At 35.8% G+C, this 14,714-nt stretch overlaps 1 protein-coding gene across 1 annotated transcript; it reads left to right on the top strand.

Annotated features, from left to right (window-relative positions):
• Positions 1 to 13,451: 13,451 nt before the first annotated feature.
• Positions 13,452 to 13,853, top strand: LOC122587641. Its single transcript, XM_043759816.1, has one exon. It carries the CDS (start codon positions 13,452 to 13,454, stop codon positions 13,851 to 13,853), a length of 402 nt encoding a protein of 133 aa, XP_043615751.1.
• Positions 13,854 to 14,714: the final 861 nt, after the last annotated feature.

The raw sequence follows: 14,714 nt of genomic DNA, 5'->3' as shown, positions 1-14,714 counted from the left end.
ATCAATCAATGTTTGCATAATGACATTGGTTCCCAATTTTGTCATTATGAGGGGGAGAAAAAGATTATGATTGATTGAGAAAGAAAAAGATTATTTGATGGAGTAAAGGTGGAATGAAATGAAATGTAATTGTGATTGAAAAAGAAGTGAATTTTGCTGCCGAAATATGTTCTCTTGAAAGTTTTTAAAAAAAAAAAACTTGAAAAGATAAGGATGAGATCGAAAATAAGGATATTGTTCAAAGATACTCCAAAATGCTTATACTCATGAATTGAGGGGGAGCATGATTTATTCATAAGAAAGTTAGTTAAATTTTATTCAAGTGTTTACTCTCCAAAAGTGTTCAAGTCAAAAATGACAAAGATCAAAGTTACAAAATTTGAAAGATTGATTGAAAGATTCAAGACAAAGAAGTAAAGCTTCAAAAGAGTCTTCATCAACACATTTCATTTAAGATCTTCAAGTTGTTCATTTACACTTGTTCAAAAAGCTCCAATGCATACTTCAAGGGGGAGAGTACAAGCTTTTGATACTTCATTGTGATACTTCATTTCCAAGAAAATAATTTTCTTTCAAGAATCGAAGATTGAAGAACCAAAGACAAGTTTATACCTTTCGCACTTCAACAGACAACTCTGATTCATGGTTTAACAATTTTCAAAGATTCTAGACTCATTCATTTTATTCATTGTTCAAAAAGAACATTGAGAATTTCATCATGTTTTAACTTCAAGAAGTCCAAGACCAAGATTGATTCAAGTTCTCCAAAGACAATGAGAAAGCTTTGAAGACTTGTTTCATCACACCAATTGTCTTCACCACCTGGCTCATCAACTTTATTCCTACAAGACAAAATAACACGTACTTCATTCATTACAATATATCACTAAGGGGGAGAATGTTAGAAATCCAAAAATAGTGATAAATTGTAATTTAAGTTAGTGGACTTAGTTGTTGTTAAGACATGGTGAAATGATTTCTAAGATTGAGGGACTAGGAGTGTTAATTAGCTTAATTGTAGATTTAGACTATAAATACCCTCAACTCCTTAGAAATCATAAGCCTTTGATCCATTTTTACACACACACTTAATACATACCTGTTTCTCTCCCTCTCTCTCTCTCTCTCTCTAGAAATCACACACACTGAACACACCAAGAACACACACACTTGATCCGCCATTGTTGAGATCAAATCCAGAGCAGAAATCGTGTTATATCAAATAGTGTTCTAATGGACTGAAGTAGGTGTAAATGAGGTGTCATATGGTCAGTGGCTCCACTATCAGTAATCCAATAATTCACAATGTCAATACTAACATGGCAAGCTAAAGCATGCAGTTTTTATAAAATGAAGCATCAATACCTGCATGAGGATTAAATGGACCAGCCTCGTTGTTGACTTCAGTTAACTCCACATGTTTTCCTTTTAACATTTTCATCATTTCATTGCATACTGCAGCAACCAAATTTTGTTCAAACTCACTCTTCTTATTACCCTGCAACTCATTCTCATATGAGTAATCAAATGGAGAATCCTTTTCTCCCAAATCAATTCCAACTTGAGTAGCCATTTTACTACCTTTCTTGGTTTTTTTTCTTTACACCAGTCCGGATAACCCAATCTTTCAAAACATTGCTCAAAACTATGACCATCTTGTTTACAATAAGTACAATGTGTTGGTGCTTTTCCGGGTGACAACATCATTATAGAAGTTTGTCTTGAGTCTATTGAATATGTACTTGTAATAAACGTTAAGTTTTCGCGTATAATAAAGTCAACCTCGAATTGGTCAACACGTTGACTTGGTCGAGCTCGACCTGGTCAAGCTCGAATTGGTCAACACGTTGACTTGGTCGAGCTCGACCTAGTCAAGTTCGAGTTGGGCTTGGCCCATGAAATTTGAGGTCCGGCAAGTCCATTAAGTTTTAGTATAAATAGAGATTAAACCTTATGTTTAAGGTTAATCTTCCAATCGTTTTGTTTTTCATATTTTCGTATTCCGAACCTGGTATTTTACTTGTAATTGCATTTACTGAAGTAATATACGGTTCAAGTTTTTTTTCACATTCGTGTTCTTGTTGTTGATTGCTAGTATATAAGATTTTCCACACTTATACATTAGTTACTTAATCTCGTTTGATCCGGTGGCAAAAGGGACTTTCATTTGGTATCAGAGCTAACGGAGGTATTCTATTGGTTCGGGATTAAGGTTTCAGCAACGATTAAGGTGTTTTCTTTCGTTTTTTCGGTTCAGACAAGCTTCAGCCGCTCCACTCGAGCTCGACCTAGTCTAGAGCTCGACCTAGTCTGGAGCTCGACCTAGTCAAGCTCGACCTAGTCTAGAGCTCGACCTCTTCTGGAGCTCGACCTCTTCCGGAGCTCGACCTAGTCTGGAGCTCGACCTCTTCTGGAGCTCGACCTCTTCCGGAGCTCGACCTATCCAAGCTCGACCTCTTCTGGAGCTCGACCACTCGAGCTCGACCTATCCAAGCTCGACCACTCAAGCTCAACTGTAGAAAAACGTGTGGATTTTGTTTTGACCATAACTTTCAAACCGTAACTCTGTTTTTGACGATTCAAACGGCCACGAATTCGTAAATGAGTCTATTTTCCAATGGTTATGGGAACATCACTTGACCTCGACCAGGTCAAGCTCGAACTCAAGCTCGACCTCGACCTCAGACTAGCTCGACTAGGTCGAGCTCGACCTCGACCTCCTACTAGCTCGACCAACCTTCTGATATTTTGTGTTCGAAGGTTCGTGCACTATATATATACGTATCTTTTGTTCGAGTAAAATACGTTTTAGAATTTGCAATCTTGATTATGTTTAGGTTCTAAACTTGTTTGAATATTGAACTTGTAAACTCTTTTGAGTTTAGGTTTGATATTTGTTAATCGAGTTTTGGACTTGTAAACTTGATCAACTTTGGATTCTAATTAATCACTTTTCGAATTGTCAAGAACTTGTAATCTTGATTTAGTTTTGGTCTAAGCTTGTTGGAATATTGAACTTGTAAACTCTTTGAGTTTTGGTTCGAATTCTATAATAAAGCAATAGACTTGAAAACTTGATCAACTTTAGGTTCTAAATTTAGACAACTCGAATCAATGATGGCTAGAGTTCTATCCTTAATTGAAGATTCTGAGAACTCTTAGAAGGAATTCAAGATCAGGCCAAAAAGGTTGTTCTGACAAGGAGCTACTGGGTTATCTCTTGATTGTACATGTGAACAATTGTGTCACCATGTTGTTATGGCAATGAGCTATTGTGTTATCTCTGGATTGCATATGTGAACAACTATGGGATTAAGATGACAATGGGAGAATTGTTGTAACAAAAAAACAGACATATAGGTTGTTTTAAGAATTTTGTAGAGAAAAGGGGGGGATAAAAATTTAAAGCTTCCATGTTTTCTATGCAAAATTCTTAGATGTTCGTAGCAATGAAGATCATGGTGTTTCGACAGGGTTTAGTCATGGTATCTTTTTGGTTTTGAATCTGTGTGACATGTGTCCGACCTAGTTTTTGGATCAAAGGCGCCTGATTTAAGATTAGGTGATTCAAATGAATCAGATGAAGATTGAAGACCGTGATTAAAAATCCGAGTAAACTGTTCATGATCTTTGCTTAACATGTGTTTTGGATTTTGTCGAAAAGCTTTTGTGATAAAGTTAATCATTTGTAGCAGAGTAATTGAAAATCAAACCTTTATTTAATGCCAATGATCACTACAAGAAAAAAGGCCTTCAGAGACTGAAAAATCAGTCGTTGTTGATTATTTAGTTACGGAAGCTTAGTCGTAGAAAGTACCAGCCTATAGAAAACAGGAAAATCAGTCTCTATTTTTCAGTCTCTAAAGACCTGTTTTTTTGTAGTGGATGTAGAGATGATTAATCCGGTGACTAGTGAAGAGGTTGCAGATTAAGTGGTTCTTTATGTATTTTGGAAATGCTTACCTTGATGGGGAGATTTGATATGAAAGACTTTAGGTGATTGGTGGATTCATGAAGATACAAGACAAAGTCAGACACTATTGGTTGAAGACATAGATCTTGTGAGTGCTGCATATCTGAAATTCAAGTTACAGAATTTCTTATCATTGTGAGAGCTGATTAAATTCGATTCTGATTGTTGGAGATTCAACTTCTTTAACATATGTCGGTTAAGCTTGAAGATCAAAATAGATTGAGCGATGTTATTTTGCATAATATTTGGAGTGATGATATCCGAATTGCATGAGGAGGCAATGATGTCTGTATTACTTTGAAGTGATGATGTTTGGCGTGATAATATTGCTTGGAGCTTAATTTGGATGTTATTGTTCAGGGGGAGAATTACAATCTGAGTATTGGATTTGTTAATTGTCATTAGGATACAAAGATTTTGCAGTTTGAAGATCAGTGTGCAGCGCATAAAGATCAAGTCTTAGCAAAAGAAGACATAATATTATTAGTTAACGAAAATTTGTTGATTGCAGATTTTTTAACTAATGATTGTCATAAGTGATAGCAATAGTCAAGGAGTGCTTGATTGGGCATTTCTGTTACTATTTCCATGCATTACAAGTGAAGATTTTGAATATCGATGAAAACTTCTAAATGCATTTTCAATTAATATACTTCAATCACAGATTGAAGTAAATATTTGGTTAAAAACGAAGTAATTCAAAGAGAATCACCAACAAGAATGACCGAATCAAGAAAAATGACCTAAAAAGATCAATTCCAGATTCAATGATCGGAAATAATGGTGAAAATAAGATTTTGATAGCCGGAATACCAACCAGAATGAATCAAAGAGCAAATTTTTATGTGCTCTGATACCATATGAACAGATAGAAGCGGAATCGAAAACGAGAGAAATGTGAAAAATTGAATTTTGTATTTTTATTGAATTAATTTCTGAAAACTAATTACAAAGAGGTTTAAATATTAGTTTAACCACCTAAACTACCTTCTACCAAACAATCAAAATATTTACATTTCTGGTCCCTATAGTTAAGACTTGTACAAAATTAATTCTAATTATATGTTAACTATACTTAAAACTAATTCTAACTATGATATATTCCATAAATACCGATCATTTCTCCAAAGTTTATAAAGTTATGGGATTTTCCTTCTTCAAAAATAAAGGTATACCTTTCATAACTAAGCTCAGATTGGGGTAGAGAAGTTAATAAAGAAGATAGAGAACGATGGAAGATAAATACACCATGCCCGAGCTTTTTAGAAATTAGTATCTTGTGTTTATTTTTTATTTTCTATTTTCTATTGTGTTATCTTCTCTATCATGTGCCATCTTCGAGCAGAGGTTCGAAGGGCCATAACTGAGTGGGAGCTTTAAAGGTGGCAAAATGGGTGGGCTAGGTAATGGGTCAAAACGGATTTGGTCAGAACTGTTGAGATCTCTTTATCTTTTTGATTTCATATATAGTTTCTTGTGTTGATATAATCACAAAAGAAATACAATTACAATAAACTACTCCTATCAGTATTATAGTGAATTAAATTGGAAGCTTATATATGGCTGAAATATATTTCGGTAACTTTTGACCTTTTTACATAATCCGTTGACATGGTTTGATCTTAGTTATAAGTTAATACCATTAGTCTACCCATTTGAGCTTTTAAAGATAAAAACTTCGCATTTTGTATGTAATGGTTATGTACTTTTTTCTTGCCATATTATTGATTTACATATCATCAAGGTATGGTGTTCCGTCCTATACATGATGCCTTTATTATTATCCCGGAATTAGTAGTCTGTACGGGTGTTTGTATACAGGACTATTAGTATGATATCATGTTGGTATGATAGGTTTACGGTGCAACTTGATGTGTCTGATGCACCATGAGTACCGTTGTAGTATTGTTTGACGAAACTGTTGAGAAACGCTAAGTCTATGTTGGATGAGCAACAACTTGTATATACATAGACAGTCAGGTGGGGTGTCCATATTGTGTGTTGGTTTAGTTAATATTATGATTTTAATTGCCCTGTGAGTTGCTTTTTATGATGCATCCGTTCTGCCCTGTTGTCCCAGTAGGATTAAAAACAACAAATATGTAATAAACTATGTATATAGAATGAGTTGTTGTTATTACACACTTGAGATTTGTCTACACGTACATATCCTATATAGTACATATTCTATATATACTAGTTGAATAGTTACAAGTGAACCATTGTAATGCTACGGTGGTGATGTTTGGTGGTAACCACCACCCTTTCCTACGGTGGTGATGGTTGTGCCTTTTGGCCAACCATTACACCATTTCAAGTATTATCTAATTATACAATACTACCTTCTAATTACATACTAATTTAATCATGCCTATAAGTCTTTCCTTTTTAACTATGTCAATGGTTAATTCCAATACTGCTGGCTATTCGGGAAGCCCTGATTGGCAGGGAACATGTGTTTCAAGTTAAGAGCCATACCTACTACCATTTTGGGGAATACGAAACTTTCAACTGCGCGGTTATCGATCATCCAATGGATGATGATTCTCTCAAGTGGTTAATGACAACAATGTTGTTTGGGAGATTTACACACACACACACATATATATATATATATCCCATTTTTGAGATATAATTACATATCTATCCAAAGAATGCTTTAGAAACATTGTATTTATGCATTAAAAACTTGCACTTTGGATAAATATATAATTACGCCTTTTAAGTAAGATATGTATGTAAATTTTCTATGTTGTTTAGGCGTCCTCCTCAAAGGTGGGGAAGCGGGCTATAATAATTCTTACCCCTGACAAAACAATCTGAGAGGAAACTAAGGAAATTTTGGGTTGTATTCCTCTGTGCGTGCGTGTATATATATATATGCATCATACTATGTGATATATCCTAAATGTGTATGATGCGTAATTGCTTCAGGATGTGTGTGTACATATTTATATACACACATTATTCATATTGCGTGGGTGTGTATAATGTATATAACCAGAGCCTATTTAATAGTTTTATGGGTTTAGGCATGGGCCTAAGGCCCACCAATAACAAAGGCCTCCAAATTTTCAATAGTTTAGCCTATAACTACACGATTACAACTAGATTTTCCCTAAAGGTTAATAATTTTTATAATTAGGGTTTGAAAACATCCCCTTTGTCTATGAACAACAATCAATACTTTTCTTGAAAATCAAAGTTCTATTACTCTCTTAGAAAAATTCGAATATAGATAGATATGTTGATTATGGCATTCAAGTTTATAATAGGCCCTCAAAATTGATCTCGCTTAAGGCCCTTAAAAACCTTAAGCCGACACTGTATGTACCATGTATTTTTGATGGTTTATATTTCATATGTGTAGAGGAGTCAGATTTTGAAGAGTTAGCTAACGATGGTCTGGATATTGATGTGAAATATGGCAAGGCATTGGTGAAGAGGAGGTACCATGAATGTAACAACTTTTTTACTTGAAACCTTCTAAGCCCCATGTAATATTGAATACTCATCTTAACTGCAGGTGGTTTGGAGATTCCAAAGCGGCTGAAGATGACGTGCAGACCGTGGAGGAGACGTAGGCTGTTGAACCTCTTGCATAGGCTGCTTAGTTTTGGAAGTTGCATCGGTGTCCAAACTGTCTCATGGATGGCGTATCGTGCTTTTTCATGTTTTCGTTTTTGCTTTTTAATGCTTTTCCAATAACGAGACTTTTTGGTTGTTTGTTGACGAATATGGGTCTGACGTTTTCGCTACAATTGTCGTGTTCATCTTTTTATGTTTCAGGAATGTCTTTTGTCCGTTTAAGAATAGTGTTATGGTGTTTTCTCTTTTCGGGTTAAGTGCACGGAAATGTAAACAACTAAGGCCGAAAAGTTATTGTGTACAAGAACTTACAAAACGTTTATTGTATACATGAACCCTTACAGAAAGGTTATTGTATACACGTTTTACCTGCTATTTCGTTAACCGGTTACCTTTACAATTTAAAATATTTTTTGCTTACGTGTAACGCACAACGATTGTAATTTAAATAATAAAAATAAAAAACGAATATATATATAAGCCGATATCTGTTGATCTCACACACATTTACACACACACACACCAACACACAGTAACACACACTAGCAGTTCGATCGATCGTTTTGAGGGTTGAAATCTAGAATTCCGGTTCGATCAATGATATAAAATAGTTTATCTACACAATCCAAGGTATTTTATCACTATCTATGCTAATAATCGATCTCAATATTTGTTTTTTTATCACTATCTAAATTGAAACAGTAAAAATTAGGGTTGAAGATTTCGTTTAGAAATTTATGATAATCGTTTTTTTATCGTTGCTATTATGTTGTTTACAGTTTATTTATTGCAATATTCATTATTTATCATTGTAAGTAACACACAATCATTCAAATTAGGTTTAAAAAAGGGGAAAACACATTTTTTAAAATTTTTTTTGCTTATTTTCTAGAATAATATATTTATTTCAATAGTAATTAATTATTTATCGTTTTTTATTGTAGAAATGGTATATCCTGGTCCGTTTCCCATCACTCTACATCACGATGGTGTATTTGAGTTCATGCCACTTCGTTATGAAGTTGGGATAACCAAATTCTTGAACATTCTAAGAGTTTCATTAGAACAAGTTAGAAGTTACATCGAAGCTGAAACTGGTAGCCCTATATTTAACATTTACTACCTTTTAACCAGTGGTGATTTTGGAACTATAATGAGATTAGTTTCAAATCAAGATTTGGAAGTATTTTATGATGTTGGTGAAAGCTATGGCACCATGCATATGTATGTTGATCACCAGAATTTAAACTTAGAACACTATATAAATAATGGACCTGAGGATCATGTAACATTTGAGAAATTTGACTTTTGTTGACCCGTTAGTTTTGTGTACATTTGATTAATGATGATCGTTTACTCTATATATGATCGAGTTTGGCTATGATTTAATTGTGTTCAAGGTGAATATATATATATATAATGATCGGTTTTAGTCAAGTTGTGTTTGCATGATATTCAAGGTGTTTTATGAGATCGAATGGTCATTAATGTAATGGTCGATTGCTAACTTGTGGTGTAACTAGATTGATTAAGTAAATGAACTATCCATGGGTTAATCCTAACCTAACCCATGCCCATCTACCCAACCCTATCCCCACCCCAAGTCTTGTCATTCTCCCAACCATCCATTCATTTCTTACACTTCTCTTTCTCTCTCACACTCTTAAATGAAAGACTTTTCTTACTTTTCACACTCTCTCTCTAAATTTAATACATCAAATTAAATGTTTCAAGCAAAACTTTGTTAGGGCTTTTCATTAATATCATCATCTCTTCTTCATATTAAAAATTTGGGTTTGTAAGTGCAAGGAAACTCCCTATTCGGATCATTTTCGGGTTTGACACTTTGGTGGAAGATTTGGTAAGTTAAAACTATCTCATATTCACCATTACATGTTTATAATCATGTTTCTAGTCATATTCAAGTGTTTTCGGGTCACGAATTGAGCCAAAAGTCGAATTAGGGTTTGTTAGGATTTGTAATGGGTCAAAGCGAATTTGAAACTAGATTTGATGTTTTGAAGTGAAATCTTGGAATGAATTGTGTTCATTTGAGTTTGTTTATGTCCAAATGTGTGCATTTAAGCTTGAAATCAGGTCCTAGATCCTCCTAGGTCGTCTATGGAGTCAAAATGAGTGTTTTGGGGGTGTTTGGCTCGTGCTGGTGCTGAACTGGGTGGGTTGTGGCGCAGCTGAAGTGTTCTGTTTTTGGGCTGCGGTGCAACCTTAAGTTGCGGCGCAATTGGGGTCTTTAATCACCAAACTTTTTCCTAGCTTTGGTTCTAGAGTCCTAGGATTGTCCCGACCTTTCCGGAATGTCCTCTTATGACCTTATTGGTGCTCTACACAAGACAAACCATTCGTTCAAAGTCGTGAGTCACTTTTGGAACCAAACCTGAGATCTATAAGCCAAACTATATACATATATACATATATCTTTTGATCCGTAAGTCCGTTTTAGACGTGTGACCTATCAATGGAATCGTGAGAGAGTCTACTTTCTCATGGTATCATCCTCTCTAAGTCAATCCTTTCCCATTTCTAAAAATGTCTTGTCAAGGTGTCTTGTTCTTACCCAGAAAAGTTGTTTAAGCGTTAGTGGGCTTGTGACTCGACTTAAACTTGCTAGACCAACTTGTTAGGGTTATTAGAGTTGAATTTGATTGTATTGAGATGTACATTGATAGGTTGTGATCGTGTGGCGAACATTGCACGCTTGTAGATTAATCTAAACTTTTTGTAGCCGCTCAAGGTGAGTTCGTAGCCTCTTTTCTTTACATGATTTTGGGGTGAAAAGTGAAGAACTTGTTTCATTGGTTCGTTTTATTGTTATGTGTTCGTTTATGTAAGTAATCGAGGTTATGTGTTCGTTTGCTTGTGAATTAAGGTTTTATGATTGTTTGCCTAGTTTATCAAGGTTATGTGTTCGTTTGCTTTATGAATCAAGGTTGAATGATTGGTTGGCTAGTTTATCAAGATTATGTGTTCATTGGCTTTGTGAATCAAGGTTGAATGATTGTTTGGCTATGTTATCAAGGTTATGTGTTTGATTAATTTGTAAATCAAGGTTGTATGATTGTTATGTGTTCGTATCAAGGTTATGAGGTTCATTAAATGATCCAATCAAAGTTTCAAGGCTTGGTGATCGTTTAACGATCCCAATTATGAGATCATTTAATGACCCAATCAAGGTTTCAAGGTTATATGATCATTTAATGATCTAATTATGTTCGTATCAAGGTTAAACGGTTGTTATCCCGACACTTGTTTCTTATAGTCAAAACCTACGAATATGTTGACGCTTTTTAGTACGCTTTTCAGGTAATCAAGTGAATTAAAGACGTGATGGATGATTGCATTGCATGTGATAGGATTGAGCTTGGACTTTTGTGGATCCGTGATTCATTGCACCAGTTTATGGGTTATGCCTAGGATCGTTAGCCATCATTTGGAATATCTCTTTTGTAAACTATTGATGGTGTTGTGCTCCTTGTGCATTATTTGATCCGTAACTTGTATTTATACTTAAATTATGTATGGATTACTCAATCCTTGAATGCATTTAGCACCTCTACTTAATTTACATGTCACGCTGAGCTTTTCTACTAATGCCCTAAGTTTCCGCCTTGTTGGGGTGTTACAGATCAGGTAGGAGATGATGATAATCAAGAGGTTATAGAGCAGGTTGAGTTGGTACAGGATGATGATGATCATCATCCTCCCCATGAGGATGATGATGATGATCAGCCTCCACATGTGAATGAACCAGATGATTCTTTTAGGACTCCTGAGGCAGGTCAATCTAGCATAAAGAGCACTCTCGAGGCAGGTCAATCTAGCAACCAACCACAAGATGGAAACTTTAGTGATTCTGAAGATGAGGACTATGAACCAGATGAATCTGATGTTGAATCACTTGCTTCTTTAGATCATCTTAGTGAAGGTGAGGAAGAGCTAGAACAGGTAAGAAAGGGTAATCCTATTGCTAGGATTCCCACAAGTAAACAATTGCCTAAACTTGGTGGTGGTGTTAAGGATAGAGAGGACAGGTCAGTATTACATGAAAATCATGATGATTTTATTTTCAAACTAGTGAATGCATTGAAAGATGATAGCAACTCAGAGTGGGTTGATCCATTGGAACCACCCAAAGATGATGTGCCAAAGTTTCCAATATATGACAAACATACCCATTGGAGATTGAAGGAACCCAAGGTATCCAATACTTGAAAACTTTAGTATCTGTTTATAGTTTATCTTGTCAAAAATCAATAATAACTTTCAAGTAACTTATTTTTCAAGTAATATCTTATCAAAAATCAATAATAACTTTCAATTAATTTTATTTTACAGATTGGAGAGAGGTATGAAAGTCTACAACAATTAAAAGAGTGTTTGTCTTATTATGCATTGGCCAATGGTTATTTACTGTGGTATGAGAGGGCTTCTAAAAGCCATATCATTGCAAGATGTGGAGTCAGGCCACCAAGGATAAAAGACCCCAGTGTTGGCAAACAGAGAAAAAACAGAAGGTATCAGTCCCCTCCACAGAAATGCAATTGGAGGTTGGCTGCTGCATGGATGACTTCAGAAAGATCTTTCCAGGTGAATAAGCTAGTTGATGACCACACATGTGCAAGAAATGTCAAGTATGGTAGCCTGATCAACTACAAGTGGATAGGTAGAGACTTTGCAAACATAATTAGACAACAACCTGATATCAAATGCTCTCTATTTCAAGAACTGGTAATGAAAAAATATAAATGTTTTGTAACACAATAGCAAGTCAAAAGAGCTAGAGCATGGGCATTGAATGAGTATGAAAAGTCATTGGAGGAGCACTATGCAATGCTAAGGCCATATGGAGATGCACTGTTAAGGACAAACCCAGGGTCAACTGTACAATTAGGTACAACCACAAATCCAGATGGGAAGACTTACTTTGATAAGTTCTATGTGTGCCTGTTTGGTCTCAAGGAAGGATTTAAGAAGGGATGTAGGAGAATAGTTGCCTTAGATGGATGTTTTCTGAAGTCATCATGTGGAGGTGAGTTATTGACTGCAGTAAAGAGAGATGGAAATAACCAGATCTATCCTATTGCATGGGCAATTGTCAATGTGGAAAACAAGCACAATTGGACATGGTTTCTTACACTACTGAGGAATGACCTTGATGCCCCCAATGGATTTCAACTCACACTGATGTCAGATGGACATAAGGTATGCAATTGCATTTTAGTAGATACATGTTTACTAGTAATTGCATGCTAGTAGATACATGTTTACTAGTAATTGCATTTTAATATACATGTATAGTAGAAATTGCTTATATGAAGATATTTGTACAGGGACTGATTGAAGCTGTGAAAGATGTGCTGCCAAGAGCTGAGCACAAGCAGTGTGCATGGCATGTATATGAGAACTTCAGGAAAATATATACAGTGGGGTTGAATTCAGGAATTTGTTTTGGAGAGCTGCTAAAAATAGTTACCCTGCACAATTTGACTCTATGATGAAAGAAATTAAAGCTGCTAACCCAAATGCCTTCAAGTACTTGATGGAAAGGAACCCAAAGTCATGGAGCAGGGCATTTTTCAAGACTGATGTATGCTGTGAATCTGTTGAGAATGGCTTCAGTGAATGTTGGAACTCTGTGCTGACTAAGGTAAGAAACAAACCAATAATTACTCTCTTAGAAGCACTTAGAGTCATTGTGATGATTAGGTTCGAATCAATTAGAGAGAAAAGCTCACTATGGGAACATGATATTTGTCCTGCTATAAGAAAAAAGTTAGAAGTAATAAGAAGTGGAAGGGCAGATTAGTTAGTCATACATGCTAGTCAAAACAAATTTGAGATTAGGAACTATAGATATGCATATGGTGTAGATATGGACATGGGTACTTGTGATTGTAGAATGTGGGATTTTAGTGGTATACCATGTGTTCATGCAATGCAAGCAATGTATAAAATGAATAGGAATCCTGAGGATTACTTAGCCATTTGGTTCAGGAAGGCTCACATTATGTTTGCATATGAGCATTACTTGAATCCAGTTGGGGGAATGGACACATGGTTATCATTTCCGGGTTCAGTTGTGCCACTGCCACCCAGGCCAAGAGCTATGCCTGGGACACCAAAAAAGAAAAGGATGAGGGCAGCACATGAACAAAAAGTGTATGGTTCCAACTACCTGCAGAAGGGCCACAATGCCAGAGGTTGTAAGAATGAGAAGGTAGAAAAAACCAGTGGTTGCAAAGCCCAAAGGGAGGCAACCAAAGCAGAATGCTAGTGAAAGCATGAGTAGTGGCAATGTTGGTCTAAGTCAGAGACCAAGTGCACAAGTCATGGAGCAGGGCAACCAAATACCTAGCCAGGGACCACAACCTCAGGGTTCTACATGCACTAGTGTTCCACAGAGAGCAAGTCAAAGTTCTAGTGTCAAAAAGAGATTGTTTAAAGATAGTCAAATTGCACCAAATCAACAAAGTCAAAGTAGCAGTCATGGTAAAGCACAAGTTAACTCTGAACATGAGACACAACAACCTGTTAAAATGCAAGCAAGGATGCCATCACCACCACTGAGTCCAGGAAGAAGAGTGGGAGTTACTAAAGGAGGATACAGGTTTCCTGTTCCTGTGCCAAACAATTCAGGTATGTGCAATGCATTTTTAAAACATTATTCTTGTCTTAATAGCCATTTATGTGCTTTGTGAAATGCAGTGTTACTTAAGTCATTATTCTTGTTTTAATACCCATTTTAGTGCTTTGTGAAATGCATTTTTAATACATTTATATACTTAAGACATTATTCTTCTTTTTTGTTAGATTGTGTCGAGAAACTTCCTCCTAGAATTCCTAAAACTAATAGGGGTGGTGGTACCTTAGGGTTAGGAAGGGGTGGACCAAGAGTTGCATTTGGAAGGACAGTTCCATGGTTAAGAAGTGGGGTGGGTACATCTGAGAAAGTCACATTTTCTGCAATAAAGAGAAAAATGCAACCCAAAAAACAAGTCTTTACACCAACTATGATGGCTGAACCAACTATGATGGCTGAACCACAACTAGGGACACAGGAGTCAGTGAATGAAGGCACAAGGAAACAAAGAACCCCAAAAAAACCAACACCCAAGAAGCAACAACCAGCTTTGAA

Source organism: Erigeron canadensis, chromosome 1 (genome assembly GCF_010389155.1).
Source record: "Erigeron canadensis isolate Cc75 chromosome 1, C_canadensis_v1, whole genome shotgun sequence".
NCBI lineage: Eukaryota > Viridiplantae > Streptophyta > Magnoliopsida > Asterales > Asteraceae > Erigeron > Erigeron canadensis.
The sequence above is the reverse complement of the archived record's forward strand: the minus strand, read 5'-3'. Positions and strand labels throughout refer to the sequence as shown.

Excerpts from the sequence above, each read along its gene's own strand:
- LOC122587641 (XM_043759816.1), top strand. The coding sequence starts at position 13,452 with ATGGACATGGGTACTTGTGATTGTAGAATGTGGGATTTTAGTGGTATA.